Source organism: Lytechinus pictus, unplaced genomic scaffold (assembly GCF_037042905.1).
Source record: "Lytechinus pictus isolate F3 Inbred unplaced genomic scaffold, Lp3.0 scaffold_20, whole genome shotgun sequence".
Taxonomy (NCBI): Eukaryota; Metazoa; Echinodermata; class Echinoidea; order Temnopleuroida; family Toxopneustidae; genus Lytechinus; species Lytechinus pictus.
The window spans coordinates 14,956,921-14,979,550 of NW_026974141.1; the positions used below are offsets into that span (position 1 = coordinate 14,956,921).

Below are 22,630 nucleotides of genomic sequence, written 5' to 3' on the forward strand. Positions count from 1 at the left end.
TCCCTTTGGCATTTCTAGTACACGGGCACACATCAAAATATATATTGTGCGTAACATAGACATGTTTTCTTTAATTTAGATGGGTATGGTACATTTTCCACTATCAATATTGTAATACAAAATATGAAGAGATTCCATTGGAAAAGGTGCCTATCCATTAGCTAGCCATGGTAACTATTATTAAGTAAGAGGAATGTGTTTTTTCCCCGAAGGGGGTTTAAAAAGTGAAGTATGGAAAGGGGTGGGGAACCAGGAAGGTATGCTCTGTACCATGAATTTTCTACATGCAACTTGTGAAATTATGCCTCCTATAGATCTTTTCCAGGATGGTTTATCTAATATGTAATATAATATGTAGAATTGTGGGGGGGGGGGTACTTCGACGGGCACACGATGTTGGATATGTTTCAATGTGCCGGATTTTCTCTACCTGTAACTTGCAGACAGACAGAGTGTCCCCTTTATGTTTTTTTTAAAGAAATCAATAAAAAAATGGAAGTGACTTTTCGATGTAGAAAAAATTGAGAGTTCCAAAAGGACGCTAGTTTCAAACATAGAGTCAAATACGGAATGAGACGTGATACTTTCGACATGCAGGCTCCTTTATGGAATGGGATCTAATGAACTAACATGAAATCGACAGAGCAACGTCTCTTCTATCTACTAAACAGAGGTTCCATAAAACTAAAATTTGCTTTGATAGGTACTAAAGACGCCTTTTTGCCACAGTTGGGGCTACAAAAACATGAAATATTTCAATATAGTCAAAATATGGAAATATGGGGAGCTAGCTCCCTTAGAAGTAGGCTTTAATTTGACAGAATTTCTTATTTATATAACCTGTGCACTAGGACAATGCCTCCTGCAGGGCACTGTAAACGATTTTTACAGCGGGTGCTGAAAAGCGAAAAGGGTTCACTATAAAATGAGGGTCACTTTGGGCCCAAGAAATTTAACAAGCAAAGAAACAAAAGGGATTGCACTGCAAAATGAAGGTTATTTTGGTAACTTTTTTTTTCGTTTTGTCACATCCGCCGGAATTTCAGGGGGTGCTGTCTTTGGAGAATAATACACGTAATACCCCTCCCCCGAAAATCTTGGGGGGCTTCAGCCCCTGCTTCCAGTGCCAGGGCCTCCTCTGTCGTTATAGATGCTGCTTACCCTTTTCCAGATGAGGACTTCATTAAGACGATATTTTCAATATACATTGTCAAAACAAAATAAGGGGTGGGCAACTTCGACAGGCCACCGTAATGCACACTAACTTATTTTCATGGGATATAAAACAAAGCCTTCTCTGTTTTTCCAAGAGGAGAATGTAAAGCGGCTTTACTGTATAGTAGAAATGCATCTTTCTTCCGATGGGGCACTAATTTCATTTTAACATAGAGTGGAATCAATAAAGGGGTTGGGGTAGTTTAGAGCTCACATGTGGCTGTTCTTCAATGTACCACAGCTCATCTACATGTCACTTAAGAGTATTTTCTCCTCAATCTATTCCAAGATATCAATACAAACAAAAGTAATCTTTTGGGAGTACTAAAGACAATTAATTATTTTCGAATACATAAAATCAAAAAGGGAAAGGGTACCATAGGCATGCTCCTGTTGGGTTATAGCCTTTACTGTAATAGAGCATCTTTACAAACTGCAGAGTAATATCCCATCTAAATAAAAGAGGTTCCCTAAATATAAAAGTTGCTTTACCAAAAACACTTTTTGCCTTGCCGGTGGCTTTAAAAACACGATATTTTTATATAGTGTTGAAATACGGAGAGAGGTGGGGGTAAAAGGGGGGACGGGGGTCCCTTGGGCGTAGGCCTAAATAAACGAAAAACTTTCTTTGGGAAACATGTTGACTGATGTATCATAATTATGTCTTTTCCATGTCAATAATACAAGTCAAACTGGCTTTGTAAAGTAGCGGGAATCCAGTTTTGCCATTTTTGGGGTCTCCAAAAGATAGATATTTTAATAAAGTGAAAATATGGATTGATCGCGAGGTTGGGGTACATTCGTCATGATTCATGTGTTGATATTTTTGATGTGCCAGAGCTTCATTATAGTAACCTGCATAGCAATATCTCCTCTCAATTTTCCAAGAGATGCCATAAAACAAATGGTGTTTTACCGATACCGAAATGCATTTTGCTCGTATATACCCATAGCTTACGGTGTGGCAGACACACCAACAAAAGCGATACGAGAAGCCGATGGAAGCTATTGTCTTTGTGTTGAGATTGTGTTATCTCGAATGACATACCATTAATCGCTTTATAGTCGGATTCATGAGTGTGACTGCGACATAGAGGTTTGTTTTGGTAACGTTTTAGCGCAATATTACGTAATACATTTTGACATTAAGCATTATTTGCCCTGTTTCTAAGCAAATTAAGATACTAATACTGTCATGACTCATGAAGCATAGGCTATCAATGTTTTCGCTAATAAAATTATATTCTCTTTCGTACGTGTAGAATGTTGACATTGTGCATTAATTGCTGTTATTTATAAAACAGTTCAGGATTCATGAAAATATACTTTGTTTTAAATTATAATTTGCATAATTTATGTAAATTAGGTAATAGTAAATAAGGATATCCCAATAATTTCATGACAATTTTCTTCCCTTTCTTACTTTACCCAAAGTCTTTGTTTCCAATTTTAGAGTAGTTCTGGTTAAATATATATTCTTAAATACTTGATTTCACTATATCGACATAATATGCAAATTTATGCAAATTACTTACTTATTTGCATAGAGACAGCGTGTCTCTTTGGATGAATCTTTTTCTTTTGACTCAAGGAACATTTGTGCCAAGTGGGCCCGGGGGGGCCACTTCCATTCACGAGTGGATACCATGCGCGACCATGGGGTCTCGAAAAGCTAGCACCCTAAACACGTATTTTCCATATTCTGAAAATGCACCCCTTAACAAGTATTGGCGTGCAAAACCCTACCCTTAACAAGTATTGGAAACAAAACGATACTCTTGGCAAATATTCCCTGAAATGAAGTAAACAAGTACAGGAATATTTTATTGTTACGGGTCCTTCTGTCGTCGGCTTTACCTTATTTGGTTTAGAACGACCCCACCTTCTACACCTCGCGCAAATTGGACTCTAAACACGAAGTGTTGGGGCAAAAAGGACATCATTTATAAAACATTTTAATTTTGTTTTATCATCCCCGCAAAGTCGACCCTAAACACGTAATTGTCCTAGCAAAATAGATACCCTAGTTTTTTTTTTCATTATTTTTGTGTTTTTGACACCCTTATCACGTTACGTACGTAACGTGCCCTATCGTGAAAAAGACATCCTTTTTACGTGTTTTTTTGGTCGCGCATGGTATCCACTCGTCAATGTAAGTGGCCCCCCGGGCAAGTGGGACATATTTTGTACTAAAAAATGCAGCGTTCAACTATACTGCACTATGAAGCGCCAAATGAGAGGTCGAAATATTCGTCCTACAATTCAATTCAATCCAAACACAGCTGCATATGCAGAGGTCCATCTCATCAAATAACATACATGTAATATACATCAAGACAAACATACAAAGATAATACTGGAATAAACAAAGTATAAACAGTCGAAAATGAGAAAAACAAATCATACTAATAACTAGGAACAAACAATGAATACCTAATACAAGTGGTTTAATAAGCAGTAAGTGAATATAATGGAAATATTTACATATGACAAAATGAGTAAGTAGAATATATATCTATAAAGATGTAGTCAGTAATCAAAGATACACTATGGAATAAATATTTAATTAATATGTCTGATTATGAAATAAATTTTCCCGCCTCAAACTACGGATCAGGCTCATGCAATTATATTTATAAATTTGGATTTAATAAGTTTGCCATAATTCTTCTCTACTATACTATACTCGTAACTCCATATCATTACTATATAGCTTAGCCTACCCACTCATTCAATGAACAAGGTTATGGTATAACCTTGTTCTCAGTTACATCTCCATGTGTGGCAAAATAAGGATGGCAATGTTTGGCTTATTTTCTCTTTTTTGGGGAGACAAATGCTTGATTTTTTTACACCAACAGTTTCCATTACACCTATTGGTCATACAACTTGGCCTTTAAGTAAATTTGATTCTTTTAATTATTTTTTTCTTAATTAAAAATAGAGATAAAAAATGAAAATTTTCTTGCCATATTATTTTCCACCAATAGAGGGCGTGCACAAAAATATGCCCAAAATTCAAGTTTTTGAGCGCTCTAGTGAATACAAAAATTATTCCCAAGTTACTAATGAAAAATAAATTGCAACTGTATGAAAATTAGTAATTTTGGTCACAAAAGTGATATTTTAATCATTTTTTAAAGTGTGTGCTCTGTACAGCATTGGCATGCCATAGTCCAACCTGTAGTTTCCCCACAGGCAGGGTGGTTGCAGTGAACAAGTGAGCCTACCACGGTACGGTCACGGAGCCAAATCATCAAACAAACAAAAAGAAACTCAGATAGGGCAGCGAGATAATGACTTCTCCAGATCAAAATGGATTAGGTGCCACGGAAACATATCTAGAAGCTATACAACACAATAAAGGTATGTTTTTGTTATTCAAATTCGGTATTTTATCGCATGATTTCTCATGTTCATTCACGCGGTCGTCTGGCTCAGTGGTCGTGACGATGCACCTACTAGTACTACTACACCACATCGCCCCGGCGCGGCCGGCAGTGGACTCGCCGCTGGCGCCGGAGCAAGCTACCCGCTGTTCCGCTGAACTCCGTTGGCTCCACTTACCAATTACATGACAGCGACTAGGGTGACCGGATTGAAATATGGGACAATCGACAAAGCACGGTGCATGAGCGGATTGACGCGAGCGCAAGCCAGGCCAGGTCTTAATTTAAAGTAGGCCTAGACGGTAGACCTAGTGACTAGTCTAATTTTAATTTAAAAAATCAACTAGGGCCTAGGCCTAAGTCATAGAAGTTAATTAAGTCTAAGTCTAAGACAAGTGTAATTCTAAGTCTTGTCGCAAGAATGAAGGAGAGAAAGAAAAGAGAGGAAAAAAAATGAATTGAGAGGAAAGCTAAAGAAAGAAAAAATGAAGGGGAAAATGTAGGGGGAAAATAGATCTAAAAGTAAGTAGGCCTAACTAAGAAAAGAAGGATGATTGAAGAAAGAATAAGAAAGGTTTCCGTCATTCTTTAAAAAAGAATAAAGAAAGGGAAGATGAATTAATGTGTGAAAGAGAAAAAGGAAAAAAGAAAGTAAGAAACAAGGAGGAAGAAAGAAAGAATGAAGGAAAGAAAAATGTTTCATTCATTCTTGGAAAGAAACAAAGAAAGAAGAAAATAGGAAGGAAGGAAGGGAAAAGAAAAAGGATGAAAGAGAGGGAGGAAAAAATGAAGGGAGGAGAGAATGAAAACAAATATTGGAAGGAGAGAAAGAATGAAAAAAGGAGAGTAAGGCAGAAGGCCGGAGCTAGGAGGCAAAGAAACATTTAGGGAAAGAAAGAACGAAGCAAATATAAAAAAAAGGGAATTAAAAAAAAAAAAGTAGGCCTATGAGAAAGAAGGAAATAAAGAAAAATGAACAGAGGGAGGGAAAGGATCAGGAAAGATTGGAAATAAAGATAGATGGAACAAAAAAGGCAAGCAGGAAGGATAGAAAAGAAAAAGTTCAAACTTCAAGAAAACAAAAAAATCCAATCTAACAAAACTCTTAAATTAAAAAAATTGTTAGAAAAGGAAAATGTTTTAGAAATGAATAAAATTTCAATGTGAAACGTCAAACTTAGAAATTAGATTTAAAACATCGTGGCATCACACACAGGCATCTCTCATCCCATTACAAGTTCGCACCGATCACAAGACTCAAAACGTAAAAGGTACATATTTTGACAACGTCGTGGGCCAGCGAAAATCCATGAAAATCCATGAACTTCATCATGAAAGCCAATATCTATGGCTTCAGCATGCATTGGTGATGCCCTGCATGCCTGCGAAGGTTAAATATGGCCACACATCGAATCTTTGAAATCAATCCTTAAATTTGATCCCATTCGAACCCAAAATTCATAAAATGTGAAAAAAATGTGGCGAAACGTAATATTAGTTTCTCTGATTCTCTGAATCATTGATAGACTCGAGCTCATTTTGAGCAGATTACGTTGGATTTCGAAGCTAAATTTGGTATAAAAATCCAGCCGGTTACGATGCCACCGTACATGTATATTGTACAGGGGTACAATCACAGAGGGGAAAATGGAGTATTCTTCCGCACTGCCAGAGACTTTAACGTTAGCGATATGCCACGATATCGGCATCAACGCATTGACAAGCGAACCGACTGGCATACATGTATACATAGTGCCTATGGCCGTGCCTAGTAAAGAGTTACCCAGATGCCCAGAACCTCACCATTCTCCAATAGGATTTTCTCAAGGAAGAGGTAACAATAACACTCCCAAATTAATGAGAAAAAAAAAGAATTCATGCACCCGCCTCAATTCTATTGATGCTTGTCTAACAGGTTCTAGGCTCCCAAGATGGATGCAGTAGCTAGACCCTGAAAAAAAATGTCACCTTTCATTATTCAAATAAAATATACGAAAGTGAAATTCTATGTCGATTTTGGCATGAGGTGATAGAGAACTACACACTTGTTTTGATGCCATGCGCACTGGAAGGCTTGCAATGCGCATGCTTACTAAATTTCCATTCATAAATTGGCTTGCGATCATAGCTGGATGACGTCATGTAATATGCCGAATCGCCGATTGCTAGTGGCGAACATTGTGTTATTCATGTATGCTATATTTCATTGTAATATCAACCTTTCCCACAATGATTTTTGGGCAAACATGTAATTTTCCAATTTGTAAGCCTTCATACTCTAAATGCGTACTTGTAACATAACAGCTTATAACTGTGACAGTAGAAAACACAATCTGAGAAAAAAAGTTCCGTAATATTGGATAGGATTAATAGATTAATCCAAATGGGGGTGTTTTTGATAAATAACTAAACGATTATTACAAGTACATTATGTTTATTAATTGTATCAAACCAACTGAACTATTTTTACTTTAAATACATAAAATAAGTGTTTCAGGCGGCCTCATTTGCCCCATTTCGGTGGCCACCCGACAAAAACATTCATGGCTCATTAATATGCAAATTAGGCTGAATAGTTCTAAAATTTCTAATGGATAATGTAGGTCTGCTCTAGACCTAGTAATAGACATCTACAATGTAATCATGTTTCTACTGCTTTACATCAAAGAGATATATACATGTAATTGGAAAATTAAAAAAGTGGCATTTTTTACCCCTCTCTCCCCTATATCTCTATCTTTTTATCTCTACATTTTTAGATTTTCATGCCAGTGCCAGCCCACTCCCAAATGCCCACTTTTGAAAACTATGATTACCTCATTTTTCATCCATTTTTTCATTAACTTGTTGCTTTTAATTTATTTTTACCCTACTTTAGTCGCATGTATTTCGAATTTATGATTCATTCATGGGTTTGCTGGAAAAAAAATCCATGTTGTGTCAAGTTGAGTTTTGCTTCATGTTATTCAGATTCAACATTGGCTGTACCAAAAAGTTGACAATTTATTGTAGTACCCATGGACAGAAATGAAGGAGGAAAAGTTGGTTGTTAAAAAATGAAATAATAGCTGACAAGTATCATACTTGCATCTGAATTTTCATTTTTTTTAATGCTACAATGAAACATGATTGATGACTTGAGTGGAAGATTGAATCTCATTGTAATGCAGACCAAGATTTTCATCAGATTAATGAGAAACATTGAAGCAAACCAACTTTTTCTCTGATATTTCTGTCCTGTTTCAGTGTCGGATGAATTTGACGTTGAATTTCCTCCACCATTTGGCTATGTACGTGATATTGAGAGTGCAGAGATTCTTCGCAGACGATTCGAGCAAAAGTTTGGTGTGCGATTTTCAACATATAGACAAAGCAAAGACTATGGAAAAGAAGGTAAGAAAGGATTCTATATATATTTTACTATCACTTGAATTGACATACATGTACATGTACATGTATTCAGAGGTTTTGAGGCTGTGTTTTATAAATTATGTAAATGAATAAAATCCTACTTGAATTCCAAGTTGCATGAACAGATTGTATTCACTTTGTTTAATGAGAAGTTAGTCTACCCGCCCCTTCACACGGTTAAAAAATCGTACAGTAATTTGAATGATGTTTCCAGTGAAAAGTAAGGCTAATGACAAATTTTTACCACGTGTGAAACCAAACTAGAATCAAGAACGCTAATCACAATCACAAATTCAAATTTTACTCCGGAGGTGTTCACTCAAATTACGGTACAAATTTTCTGTGTGAAAGGTCTGATGATTCTAAAGGCAAATTGCAATCATCATTTATTGTTATCAATAAAGAGAAAACTGTAATGATGTGGATAGGCGACACTAGTAAACGCTGGAATATTAAACCTTACAATCTGAATTGGAGCGAAAAACCAGCAAAATATTTAGGGCACTTTATTCATTCAGACAATAACCTAGCACTTAACACCGAATGGGACAGCAAACTAAATAAATTGGAGAAAACACTTTCTAGTTGGAAGAAAAGAAGTTTAACTATATTCGGTAAAGTTACAGTATTGAAGTCACTGGCTCTCATCCAAATAATTAATTCCGCCATTGTAGACATCATCCCTAAGATGTTTTTAAAAAGACTAAATAAAATTGTGTATAACTTCATTTGGAATTCTGTTGTAGAAAAAGTGAAAAGAGATACTCTGGCAAATGATTACACAGATGGGGGAATAAGAATGGTAAATATTCAAAGACAAGAATTTAGTTTTAGATTGAAATGGTTAGGCCGATTGTTCAATGAGAACCCGGGAATGTGGAAAGAGATGACTCATTACTGGTTTGATCAACTGGGAGGTATCACTCTTTTATTGAATTGCAATTATAATGACAATATCGTATCACATGTTAGAAAGAATCGTGTACCGCTATTTTACGGACAAATTTTACAAGCCTGGTTGAGAATCGGGTCAAGCACTCCCCTAAAGGAAATATATGCAACGGAAAGTAACAAGCTGAAACAAATTCTTTGGTATAACGAAAATATTACATTCAACAAAAACACTCTATTTTTTAGAGGATGGTATGAAAGTGGTCTAATCTTTCTAAAGGATGTTATTTGTGATGGAAACTTTCTCTCCACAGAAAAAATCGCTTTAAGGCTTAAAACTAGAAAAGAAAAATGTAATGTAATGTATGATTACACTAAATTAAGAAAATCGATACCCAAAATCTGGAACACTTCGACTCCCTTTACTCAGCCAAAGCAATTAGCTACACATTTACAAATACCACTTTTGATCATTGGAGATAAAGAAAAACATATCAGTGAATGTAGCAGCAAATTCTTATATAAACTGCTTTGTCCCGATTACATGCACACCAATACGTGTTGTATTTACTGGGAAAATAAAATAGGAACTCATTTCGATTGGGAAGTTATTTTTAAACGTAATCTAAATCAAGTTCAAGAGTGCAAGTTACGCGAATTTAATTTTAAACTTCTTTATAACCTATTACCCGTAAGAAGAAACCTACACAAATGGGGTTTAGTGAATGATAACCTATGTTCGCATTGTGGAATGGAGGAAGATATCCACCACGCTTTCATTTCTTGTGATTTGAATAAATCATTTTTTGAATATTTGAAAGAACTGACTAAAAAATTATTTCATAAAGATTTAGAAATCAATTACAAAATTCTGTTTAAACATGAAGTAGACGAAAATTTGGTTTTACTTCTGACCATTGCACTTTGGTGCATTCACAAAGTCATTGTTTCTAGAAACATATCCGGAAAAGAAAAGAGAGATAATCTGAAATTTATATTCTTAAGAGAAATAGAAAGTAGAATAGAATTGAAAGCTCGGCACAGGAAAAGATATGTTTATTTACCCAGAGAAATTACCGAATACGTATGAAACTCAGTAAATCGTTTGTTTTCACTGATGTATTCAATATGTTATAACTCATGTTAGATTATTGGATGATTGCATAACTATGTAATTGTTTTGTATCGATATAATTCTTTAAAATGTCATGTCATCTCATGTATGTTCATTTTTATAATGTGTTATGTTGCGATGATGTAAATAAATCCTCTAATTGGAGGCAAAAAAAAAAAAAAAAAAAAATCATTTATTGTGATTCAAGATTCAGGTGTGACAAGACCCTACATTTCATGAAGTCTAAACATGGGATGAACCCATTTGGTCTACTTTCAATCTGGGTTTATAGTTGCCATCTATGGTGACACGTCTTGTCTCAAATGCACGCCACTTACGGTAGTCTAATTCTCATTGCACAGTTGGTCTAATTTCACTTCGTCTACTAACATTATTTCAATTGAAAATTTGACAACAGTAAATGCATTTTAGGTGTGCTAGGGAAGAAAGCTTCAGTAAATACTGAATACGAGAAAGCACTTTCGGAATAGTCGGCCTGATTTTCCTTTTTTTCACTCAGGCACTGCCTTGTTTAAAGAAGTCCATTGTATAGCATGTTTATGTTCCCATTTTTCTCCTTTAGATATAGATATATATCTAAAAGATAGATAGATATCTTTAAATATATCATAATTGTTCATCTAAAAATAACAAATCAGTATATAACACCTACATATATTGCTTTTTCAGATATAAAAATTGATCATCATAAGGTATGCTGGGAAGACGGCTCCAGACTTCGTCAAGGTCACCTTGTATTTGATCACGTACCATACATTGTGATTGGAATTAAGACATTAGATTGTCAGTATGGAAGGGACAGGCATGTTGCTAGAAAGAAAAGATCTCTTGCACAGGTTAGTTTTGTTTTCATTCAAACCAGGGAGAGGGGACATGGAAATCTGAATGTGATTAAAATGAATTGAATAAAATTGATCAAAATTAATATTGATATTAAATAATTAGGTTATTGAATTCTTGGGCTGATTATGTCATGTATCCACTTCCCTTTTTCTTTATGTATTACATAAAATCATGATTATTTCATATTTTGATACATGTAAGTGTGATACGTACTATGATGTCTCTCTTGTAATACACAAAATAGGTTGCAGCAATGATTACATGTATCTTACACCTAAAATCAGGAGTTAATCCAGCTTTATTGTTTCATTCTTTTATGACAAATTTGAATTCATAATTTTATAAAATACAAAAGAATTAAAAGTGGGGTTAAATTTAGGTTGCTCATTTGCATGTCTATGAAGTCATGGGTAAAACAGTTTCACCAAAATAATGCAAAGCTTTAAAATTTAATTTGTTATTCCTTGTCCGATATGATGAAATTTTCTGTGTGTTGTTTTTTCTGATATCTCTTCTAATCATATATATGTAGTGTGGGGTACAATTGTTGACCTGTATGTGCTGTAATGAGAGGTTCCATGGGACATTTGCTCAGACGGTGACAATTGGTCGCGCTGACAATGCACACATTAAGCCATACGTAACCTGTACTTCAAACCTTGCCTTAAGCCCGTCTGTCAGGTTTGAGCCAAGAACTTCAACAAAAGAAACTAATAGATCACTGAAATATACTTTTAAACAGTTTGACTTCCCTTTTTAATCAAGGACTTGTGGAATCTCATCACGTTTAACACTTATCCAGTCAATCCAACACCAAAACAATCTTCAATTGGTTGCACACCGAATATCAAATCAATTCAATATCAAATCATACAAACTTCCAATGGATCAAATTGTTAAAATAATGAATATCATATTAATTAGTGCATCAACTTGCTCGAAAAACAGATTTCAAATTAATCAAGTATCACAGTATAAAAAGATGCCAAAGATTACTAATGCCTACATGCATATTGGCCAATATACCCCATTTAGAAGATAAAGTCAATTGTATACATGAGTGTCAGTTAAATTCAGTTACGAGGTCCCAGAAGGCGCGTTCATGAACGTATGGTTGAAACTTAGAGTGGAAGTGTAAGTTCAGAAATAAACGGTTGTCACCAATTCCATAAGGTTTGTCTATAAAGATGTTGATGAAAACTATCACAAGCATACGTCTCCTAATATGACTTCATCAAACCTAGGGTAGGCGTTGAGGACTGAAGAATCAGTAGGGTTCGGCCATGATGTACACAAGAACGCGGTCTTGAAGATCGCACAGTTGACTTTCAGGTTTGGAGCGCTGGCCCAGGCGTTAGCAACTGTCACCAAGTCTCACTAAGTACATCCACAAAGAAGGAGCTTAAGTCCCCTGCCGTTTCACTGAGGTAGCAGGAGATCAATTTACAATTTCTAATGTTGCTGCCACAAAGAAAGGGGCCTCACAAAGGCGTCTCCGGTGTCAAGCCAAGACTCAAAGGGCGTGGCCGAAGTCGAGACAATATCCTCAGTAATAAGAGCTACCTGTAAATCATAACCAATGCTTGCGTGTAACAGTAACCATTCCTTTTATAAATCTCAGTAATCATCATAATACAACAGGATATTACTTATCATACCATAGTAATGATTATTCATATAATACATTTAAACAGCAAGATATTTTATCCACTGCAAATAAGGACAAATAAAAATAATCCAGTGAATTAAGATTTCAATATTCAGAATACACATTTCAAACAGCATTTGTATTATAACTCTCTAACCTGTCTATCATTCAATTAAATTGGAAGAAATGTAAGGGTATACATGTAATTCAACTTACAACTTGACTTGTGAAAATAGGCCAATAAAGAAGACACAGGTCCTCTCTCTCCAAAAGTCAATAGGCACAGTGCTTGCCCAAGCTATACAAGAAAGGCAACCCTTCACACTATCTCTTACTCCACACATCAGCTCACACACTTCCATTCATAATCGCTCAAGCCAACACACAGTTTCTATAGAGGTTAATTTGCATATCAAGTCAAACTGTAGCTCCTAAGTTGGGCCTGCAATAAAGGAGTCATAAATGCTAATAGGTTAACTAGCAAAAGCACTGAGGGATATCTGTCAAAGAAAGAAATGAGTCACACCTGACACCGTCTCACACTACGCGATCCAGTGCGACACAATTTTTCAAGAAATCACATTTTGCTAGGAAAACTCAAATCATATTTTTACTTTGCGCAAGCACTATGGTCTGAGTAAAAACCAAATCAGCTTCAAGTCGCAGCCGATGATGACGTCATTACGATTCGGAATTAAATTTGTTTCTATTCATTCAGGGAGACTCTATTAACTGGACTGAATTTCGATTTTAGTAGTCCTACCACTATTCTGAATTCTGATCCATATTATTTTATTAGTTGAAATATCCATATCAAATGTTATCACAATAAATTTGAAATTTGGATCGCAACGAATCTCAGAGTGTGGGACGGGCTTTAGGCTTCAGTCACAACTCAGAAGGGCAACCGACCGATAAGTAGCCTTACTCACTGACTCACTTGTGTTCCCCTCGTTCTTGCCCTAAGTTGCATACTTTTTTTGGTGCATTGTGGTACAGTGGTTCAGACTATCTTCTTGTTATCAGAGGATCATGGGTTCAAACCCCGCCAGGGCTTCACATCCTTTGGAAAGACATCAATCTACACTTTGCCACTTTCCAACTGTAGATTGGAAAGTTGTGACTGAAGCCTAAATGCATGCCTAGCAATTGAGAATATTTTATCATAAAGCACTGCTCTATTTAATATAAATTCTACATGTGGTGTATTGATTTTAAATTTTGTTTTCTTCAAATTTCTAGGAAGATGATCAAAAAAGGAGAAAACGGTTATCTGGCAAGAAGGTGGACTGTCCAGCACAAATATCTTTTAGAGATATCTTGAAGTTCCCAGATTATAAAGTGAGTTCTGTTTGGGTCTTCTCACGAGCCATATGATTATGTTTTGTCATCATCAAAGTTATTTTCTGCTTTAATAAACTATTTTTATCATATAAACCTCGCCTTCGGTTAAAAAAAATGCTCTGAAGGTGCATAATTGAGGTCAAATTGGTACCAAGAAATTTGGAAGAAAAAAAACGAAATGAAGGTAATTTTCATTATATTTTTTTCAATTTTTACACATCTTCCTGAATACCTGGGGGTAGAGAAAGAAAAAAAAGAGAATAAAAATGATACACAAAGCACCCCCCAAGGAAAGTTTTGGTGGTGCTTCAGTCTGTATATCCTTTATATCATAACCATTTTAGGGACACAAATTTAATATAATTCAAATGAATCGGAACACGGAATTGCATATTACTTAATTCCTTGCTTTATTGTGTTTAGATTGAGAGCAATACAGTATGGAGAAGAAAAGCCATGTCAGGAAGGCTCAGGAAATCCCTATCTACAGAATCAGATGTTAAAATAGAGAGACGAATCTATATCAAATTTCCAGAACCAAGTGATCACCAATGTGTGAGTTTACAAGTACATGTATGAGTTGTTTGAAACCAGCTACATAAAGGAGCCAGGCCTTTTGCATATTCAGTTGCCGATTGGATGAAGCTTATTTTCCTGTTCATGAGAGGTTGAAGAGTAGAAGAATACAGTTCATAAAAAGTTAAACTTTTGATCACAACACACAAAGAAATCTTGAAGAGTTACCTTGAAATTTTTGGCTACTGCCTTCTTCAGCAATGTGACTCGATTGAGTTTAGTGACGTAGCACTTGCCGGGGGCAAGTAGAAGTTAGAGTTGGACAAGTGTTTTGAAGTAAAGACCAAAAACTACTTGCCCAAAATGGGCAAGCAAAATTCACACACGGTAGAAAGCAAAATTCTCACAGTAGAATGACCAAAATTAGGGTCGATATGATATGATATTGACCCTAATTTTGGTTATGGCAGGCAGGATAAACTCACTTTGGAAAAAAAAATGCAATAGCAAGGTAGATCAGTTCATGTCAAAAGACAGAAAAAGGTCAATGGCTTATAAAACCGCAAAACTTTCTTTTGAAGAGGTAAAACTTTTTTTTCAAGGATTTTTTCGGGCAAGTGAAATAGATTTTGGAGCAAGTATATTACAACTATTTAAGAATTTACTGGCCCGACTGGGCAAGCGCTTCTAAAAAGTTATGTAGCACCCTGCGTAGTGATCGCATCAGATTACCGTGGCTCCTTGTTCAAACCTTGTTGATATCCATGTGATGCTCAGATTGTCTATGATCCCATCATTGATTACTATATCTATAAGGTCAAATCACGTCACATCGCTGAGGAAGGCTGCAGTCAATAGCCAACAATTATGAGGTAATTACTTCAAAATTTATTTGTGTGTTGCGGTCAAAAGTTAACCTTTTTGTTATTCTCAACCAACACAGATAAACTTTCACGATCGTAAGAATACAGATTATTTGAGTGAACATGTATTCGAAGGACTCCGGCTGCACTTAATCTCATCCTTGAATTTATGAACGGGATAATTGAATAATCTAGATTGTTTCTGAATTCATGAATGTAATTATTATTGCTGGGTATGCGCTATTCTGATTTGAATTTATGAAAGGGTTATAAAACTCTAAAAAAAAGAATTTATTAAAGAAAGAAGATAGATTTTTCAAATGTTCTTTCATAATTTTCATGCATCATCAATCTACAGCCACTGAGCCAGAAGATTTCCAATTTATTTTTAAACTGCCTGCAAACTATCTGATTGGTGATTGTTGTTATATGCAAGGGATTCTTTTTAACAGGTTTCCTTTTGTTCACGCTAGATTTGGAGCATGTTTATTTGGATTATCAATTCATAGTTTTGCAACTAGTAGAAATAATTATCAGATCTTCTTTGTAAACCCCCTCTGCCACACTATGTTCTTGTCTCTATAGGTGTGTGCGGGAGTAAGATGAAAAGGGTATTTCTTGTACAAGGACTTATTTGTGCATATGTACAGGCAGTTACAAAATACTATGTATATGAGAGACATATCCTTAAAGGTAAATGCTAGTTTTGGTAACGATATCAAAATGAGTTCGTACAGAATCCAATGAAATGACCACCAAAGTGTCTGTTTGTATAAATAAAACGCATGTGCCAAAGGATTCTGGAAGAAATTGTGTAATTGCTGAGAAATCAGCAAATAAGCACAGGATTCGGGTAGAGCGTCGGGCCCGACGCTCAAAGCAATAATTATACACTGTCCCACGTGCGCTTATCTGTGTTGGGGAAGTTCAGTCTGAACATTTTTCAGCGTAGATTTCAAGATTTCACAAAGTTCAGTTTATGTAACTGTACCAGATCTAGATCCTTGATGATATACTGACAATTAAGCCTGGTTTTACAGACTTTCTCATGAAATCAGTGTTTACTGCAACTACTGGAATTTCTCTTTAAGCCCTAGGTTGGAAATTAGTTTAACAGATCTTATTTGTGAACTCTTTCTCCCCACACACAATCTGTCCTTAAAGTGTGTGTTTGGATGGTGATAGCGGGTTATTTCTTATACAAGGATTTAATTAACCTTTTCCAATTCTGTATGTACATGTTCTTGCAGGCTGTTGCAGAAGACTATGTGCCTGTCCTTGGACACAAGGTCGTACAAAGCAGTTCTTGTGTGAGTGGAGGAGGTTCTGATGGATCAGGGATTCAAAGTGATGTACAGACACAGGTTCTAAATAAGGAGCTTGCTGTGCAAGATGTAATACAACAGATGAGCTCTGAGACTACAGGACCACACTATAGGTAAGGACACTTTATGTTAAAAGCCAGGGGCCTGATTCATGAAAGCTTTACATAGGGATGACATGGAGTCGAATGCACCATGTGCATTCATGAAACGGGCCCATGGCCTTAAATTATTATATTTCTTCTCTTTTTTTTTTGCTGTAATATTATGTTTTCTTAAAAAGAACCTAACGTCAGGGCGAACTTCCCCTTCAATTGCATATGATTCTTTCCCAGTTACCAAACCTTTTTTTTTTTTCATTACATTTTAGGCAACCAGACAGAACATTTAGCCAAGCTGAGCAGTCCCCTCCGTCTACCGAGGCCAGCAATACCTCGACCACAGTTGCTGAGTGCAGACAAGAGGTGGTAGTTTCTGACCCATCAAATACAGATGTTGATGGTACAAATGCAGCCATTCACCAGAGGAGAAAGATGGAAACCTTGCAGCAATTGACTCATTCTACTGATTCTATGATCCAAGTCAGCCAGTGCAGAAGACATCTGGACAATACCTTTCTTTTGACCCAGCCAAGTGAGATTAATCACCAAGAGAGTCAGGTACATTCACTTCAGTTGGCTAAGGATGTCAATACTTCAATCCTAGCCATTCAATCTAGGAATAAGGAAATAGAACCATTTCATTTGTCTGAAGATGGTACAGATCAAGGAAGTGATTGTAGAAGACAGATGGTACATATAGATGTACTTAGATTGAGTGACAGTAGCAATGATGCAAACCAAGGTGGTAGTCCGCTAGATGCAGTTCAATCAACTAGGCAAAGTGATGGCTCAAACCAAGCGAGTCAGATGGGTTCATGTCAATCGACTAAGGATAGTGATGGCTCAAACCAAGCAAGTCAATGCAGAAGACTTCTTAAGGAGCTAACTGAAGAGACTTATGCCATTCAAGATTCATCTATCCTAGATGCTCTGCAGGAACAACTCAGAAACACCCTCAGGAACATACAGAAAGCAAAACAAAAACGGGTATTGATTCCATCAGGACAGACAAGTGCAGATGTACTTGATTCACATACATGTACACAATCAAGAAAATCCTCTAATACATATAATAGCAAGAAGCATAGTGGTAAAATTCATCCTGACACTACTGGGAAGAGTTGTACGTGCAAGAATAGAAGTTGCAGGTTTTGTTCTGCAGCCGAGAGGGTTGAGTTTGGTGAGGTCATGCGTGAGGAACTGTGTTCAGACCAGTCAGTGAGTAGTAGGATCATCAGGGAAGCACAGGCACTGATCCTAGAAATGTTCCCTTTTATGCATGGGTTTGAGGAAACCACTCTAGGTAACCATCTTCTCTTCTCAGCAGCCCAAGGAGAGTTCGGCCAGCTGATGAACGATGGGAAGGACCACTGGATTTTTGTCACGTCCATTTCCTGCGCTCCAGGAACAGTCAAGTACTATGACAGTATGGGTGCTCGGACGGTTCCAGACACCATACGCAAGCAGATAGCATGTATCGTATGTTCGCAGGACACCCAGATCTCTGTGGAAATCCAACCGGTTCAGTTGTCCAAGGACTTCACCGATTGTGGTCTTTTCACGATAGCTTTTGCCGTGAGTGTCCTGTATTCTGAAGATCCGGCATTGGTTTGTTATGACATCACCTCCATGAGAGACCATCTCTACCATTGCTTCCAGAAACGTAGTCTCACACCTTTCCCAAAGATTGATCAGTCCTTGGAGCGAACCGTAAAGAGGACGATTAGTGTGGACGTGTTTTGCCTCTGCAGGATGCCCTGGTATGCTATCGCAAAGGAATCAAAGATGAAGATGGCCCACTGCAGCATGTGTGGCGAGTGGTGGCACTCGAACTGCTGTGGCATTCCTGATCCAGGTCAAAGAAGCAGCTGGAAGTGCCCTAGATGTGAAGATGTCCAGTCTGCAGTATCCGCTCTCAATTCTCTTCAGTCGGTAGTCTGTCCAAATGAAAGCCCAGGTCACAGCTGACAAGTTCATTGCCCCCCGCCCCCTCTCCATCACCTGTGGAAAGGACAAGTTCACATTATTTTCTCTATTAGCAAATGTGATGGAAAATAAGTTATGGGGCCACTAGATCTTAGCTATTCTATGTTCTATCAACCTTCAAGATTCCCACAGTCCTGGAAAATCCTGGAAAAATTTGTGGTCATTGAAAGTCAGGGAATTTGGAAAATTTGTGAAAAGTCATGGAATTTCATTTACCTCTCGGCTATGGCAGCTTTCCGGTTTGTTGTGACTCACAAAACTCAAACTCTGTGATCATACTCTGCTTTTATCATTGGTGTTCATGATTTCCATTTTTCCCAGTTTTGTGACATCCCAAATTCTGCATAACTCTCGGTACGTCACGAGAAGTCATGGAAAGCAGCAATTTAGTCATGGAAAAGTCCAAAAGTCCACTTCCAAAAGCCTCTTGGTTGCAAGAGGCTTTTGCCTGAATTCACAAAGAAGGTTTTAACCTGTTGGCTAGACCACAGTTTTTGTAGATCATACATGTAAAATGCAATCATTATGCATAATTTAGTGCGTACATTGAAAGAGAGTCCATTGATTTCCATTCTCTAGGAGATTGTGAATTCAGATATGCAGCTCCTACACTGTGGAACCAATTTTCAACAGCAAGAAAATAAAAATAAAGTGTTCAATGTGTGCATATCAAACTGGGTAGATTCAAGGGTCACCTGTTCAAAGGTTGTAACCATCATTAATGAATATATTGGACACTTGAAACCCCCAAATAACTGAGGGTTCAACTCAAAACATTGTGTACATGTATGCATGATATGGGAGTGACAGTGACTTGATTAGAGTTTGGCCTTAACAAGTCAAAGGTCATATTGATCATTATTGAAATTTTTTTAAGTAGAGTATCGTCTTGGAATGGTGGAGGCATTAATTTTGACTCCATACGATTGAGAATCCATCTGCAGGTAACTCTTACACAAGTCAAATATTTGCCTAAATTATTGAAACAATTTTTGACTCACCTTGCATAGCAGAGCGAGACTATATGCGCCGCTTTTTCTGATGTTGGCAACGGCGGCGGCTTCGTCAACATCAAATCTTAACCAAAGTTTTGGAAATATCATCATAACTTAGAAAGTATGTAGGCCTAGTTCATAAAACTTGGACATAATGGTAACCAAGAATTACTTAACATCCTGCCAGAGATTGAGGTCAAATGACTAAGTCAAAGGTCATTTAAGGTCAATGAACTTTGGCAATGTTGGTGGTATTTGTTGATTTCCATCATAACTTTGAAAGTTTATGGATCTGGTTCATGAAACTTGGACATTTGAATAATCAAGCATCAGTGAACATCCTGCATGAGTTTCAGGTCACATGACCAAGGTCAATGAATTTTGGCTGTGTTGGGGGTATTTGTTGAATTGCCATCATAACTTTGAAAGTGTATGGATCTAGTTCATGAAATGTGGACATAAGGGTAATCAAGTATCACTAATCGTCTTGTACAATTCTTAAGTCACACGATCAAGGTAAAATATTTAGGGTCAATGAACTAGTATTTTTATATCATATTATGAATGGTGTTTTTTGTGAATGATTATTCTATAGTCGATTTCAAAGTAGGCACTGCTTCTATATTGACTCGTGCAATGCAGACGAGACTGCCAGATGCACTCCACGAGTTTATCCATGTTATACTTATACATGTACCTCTCGTACGTAAAATTTCTCCCGAGTCAAACAGATTAATGTGGTTCCAAAGTTTTGACTGTATTTGATTGGATGAATTTGTGCAGGATTTTCCAAATAAACACAGGCATTTCAATAAATAGTGTCAATCAGTCAATTCTTCTTAATTTCAGTCTTCATTAGCCTCTGTGTATTTAGTGTCTGATTATAGCGTATGATTCATTTTGAGAAGTGGATGCAAGTGGATCACCCATTCCGTGACAACTGTCTGATGTTAGGAAATAAGTAAGCAGATTAGGTCAACAGGATATCTATGTAGTTGTACATAGTTATGCGTGTTTGCAAAAAAATATCCCAAACCCTAAAAAATTGTGTCTAGCAGTCATGAATATGACATAGATTGATTCAATTCATACATTCAATGCGGTATCATCCCGGGGGGGGGGGGGGCCACTTACATTGACGAGTGGATACCATGCACAACCAAAAAAACACGTAAAAAGGATGTCTTTTTCAAGATAGGGCACGTTACGTACGTAACGTGATAAGGGTGTCAAAAACACAAAAATAATGAAAAAAGGGTATCTATTTCGTTAGGAAAGCTACGTGTTTAGGGTCAAATTTGTGGGGATGATAAAACAAAATTAAATGTTTTATAAAGGATGACCTTTTTGCTCCAACACTACGTGTTTAGAGTCCGATTTGCGCGACGTGTGGAAGGTAGGGCCGTTCTAAACCAAGTGATGTGTAAAAGTAACCGACGACCAACGGACCCGTGACATATTGCTGTACTTGTTTAGGGGTTCATTTCAGGGAATACTTGTCAAGAGTATCGTTTTGTTTCCTATACTTGTTAAGGGTAGGGTTTCACACGCCAATACTTGTTAAGGGGTGCATTTTCAGAATATGGAAAATATGTGTTTAGGGTGCTTTTCGAGACCCCATGGTCGCGCATGGTATCCACTCGTCAATGGAAGTGACCCCCCCGGGGGTATCATGGAAATCTTTTTAAATGAGTGTTAGCAATGTTTCGTTTATGAGAGTGTATGACACTGATCATGATAATCTTTGGTAATTTGAAACCCAATGATGAATTCATTTGCTTTATGGCTTTATGAATACCCTCCCCCCATTTTTCATAGCGCACATGTATAGGGAAAAGTAAAGAGGAGAGAGAGATGAATGCAAGGTGGGCTATTATATGTAGATGATGAATATTCCATGTGATTTCTGGGCTCTGTAACACAAAGGTTAGTAAGTAATAGTACGCTTGATTTTCACGATTAATTGTATATTGTAGTAAATGCAATCAATCATAGAAAAAATATTGTACAATCATTGCTGAGTTTTGTGTTAATATGGGCCCCAGGTGTTGAAAGCTTTTATGACCAATTCCGAAACAGACCACAAAATTATACTTGCATCTCTTTTATTATGGATGCTTTTTATGGTGGAAGTTGTCAGACTTGCTTAGACATGTTACAAGATTAAGTGAAAGAGAGCACTTCATTATTAGTAGTCGGGTGGTTTTCACTGGATACAAAGCTACTGAAATCCTTCCCTCTGATTGGTTGAAAGCAAAATACATAATTTACTTGTTGTTTCATGAAATGCCCACTTGGCCTTGTTACATGAAGCTTAGCAATTGATCTTTGGGACTGATTTTTTACGGTCGATCCTACACAATAATCAATGCAATCGATCGCAGACATCAGCATCACAATCCTTTGCTTTTTTGCTTTTTTTTTTCTCTCTCTTCGTTATGTGTATGGTGTTTTTTTTTTCTGTCTATTTCTCCTGTTTGTTGTTGTTGGTGCGTTAGTTTGTTCAGCTTTGGGTCTGATAGGGGGGGGGGGCTCATGGGACGGGAGAATGTTCATATACATTCATTCTTTAAATTTGCGAAGTTGTTACATCTTTGTTTTATTATTTGCTTTATAGCTGCATACATAAGTTGTTGAAATGTTATTTTTGCATGAGTTCGGATTATGTCTCTTTTCTGATACAATTTGCCTGCTATGTTTATTACATTGTTATTTAATTTGTGTATTGCACTGCTGCAATTATCATTTTGTTAAATATTTTCTTGATTATGTATGTATGAAATTTATTTGAATGAATAATAAAGATCACTACAAAACAAAAACAATCGCTAAGCGTGATGTTACAGGGCTGGTGTGAAAGTGAGACTTCCCTTGGTATGTGTTTAGTGTTGGGTCCTGTAATACAAAGAGATGCGATTGATTGCAAATTTGAAACAATTATTCTAATTTAGTAACATCCCATACATGTGAG

General features: G+C 36.7%; 1 protein-coding gene and 1 long non-coding RNA gene across 3 annotated transcripts; one reads left to right on the forward strand and one right to left on the reverse strand.

Annotated features, from left to right (window-relative positions):
* Nucleotides 1–4,409: 4,409 nt before the first annotated feature.
* Nucleotides 4,410–20,500, forward strand: LOC129282955 (uncharacterized). 2 transcript variants are annotated; one of them, XM_064114993.1, is made up of 7 exons: nucleotides 4,410–4,581; nucleotides 7,851–7,997; nucleotides 10,711–10,877; nucleotides 13,775–13,873; nucleotides 14,300–14,431; nucleotides 16,506–16,693; nucleotides 16,948–20,500. In XM_064114993.1, exons 1-7 carry the CDS (start codon nucleotides 4,512–4,514, stop codon nucleotides 18,644–18,646), a joined length of 2,502 nt encoding a protein of 833 aa, XP_063971063.1. In that variant the 5' UTR covers nucleotides 4,410–4,511; the 3' UTR covers nucleotides 18,647–20,500. The 2 variants fall into 2 exon arrangements, with proteins under 2 accessions (XP_063971063.1, XP_063971064.1); XM_064114994.1 differs by lacking the exon at nucleotides 7,851–7,997 and having other exon boundaries at nucleotides 4,423–4,581; nucleotides 16,948–20,484.
* Nucleotides 11,614–12,877, reverse strand: LOC135157910 (uncharacterized). The gene is made up of 2 exons (XR_010296816.1): nucleotides 12,749–12,877; nucleotides 11,614–12,447 (listed from the first exon to the last, which is right to left on the reverse strand). It is a non-coding gene; the product is annotated as an uncharacterized LOC135157910 (long non-coding RNA).
* Nucleotides 20,501–22,630: the final 2,130 nt, after the last annotated feature.

Excerpts from the sequence above, each read along its gene's own strand:
- LOC129282955 (XM_064114993.1), top strand. The coding sequence starts at position 4,512 with ATGACTTCTCCAGATCAAAATGGATTAGGTGCCACGGAAACATATCTA. Across the intron at positions 4,582-7,850 it reads AGCTATACAACACAATAAAG|TGTCGGATGAATTTGACGTT; the intron begins GTATGTTTTTGT and ends GTCCTGTTTCAG. Across the intron at positions 16,694-16,947 it reads ACTACAGGACCACACTATAG|GCAACCAGACAGAACATTTA; the intron begins GTAAGGACACTT and ends ATTACATTTTAG.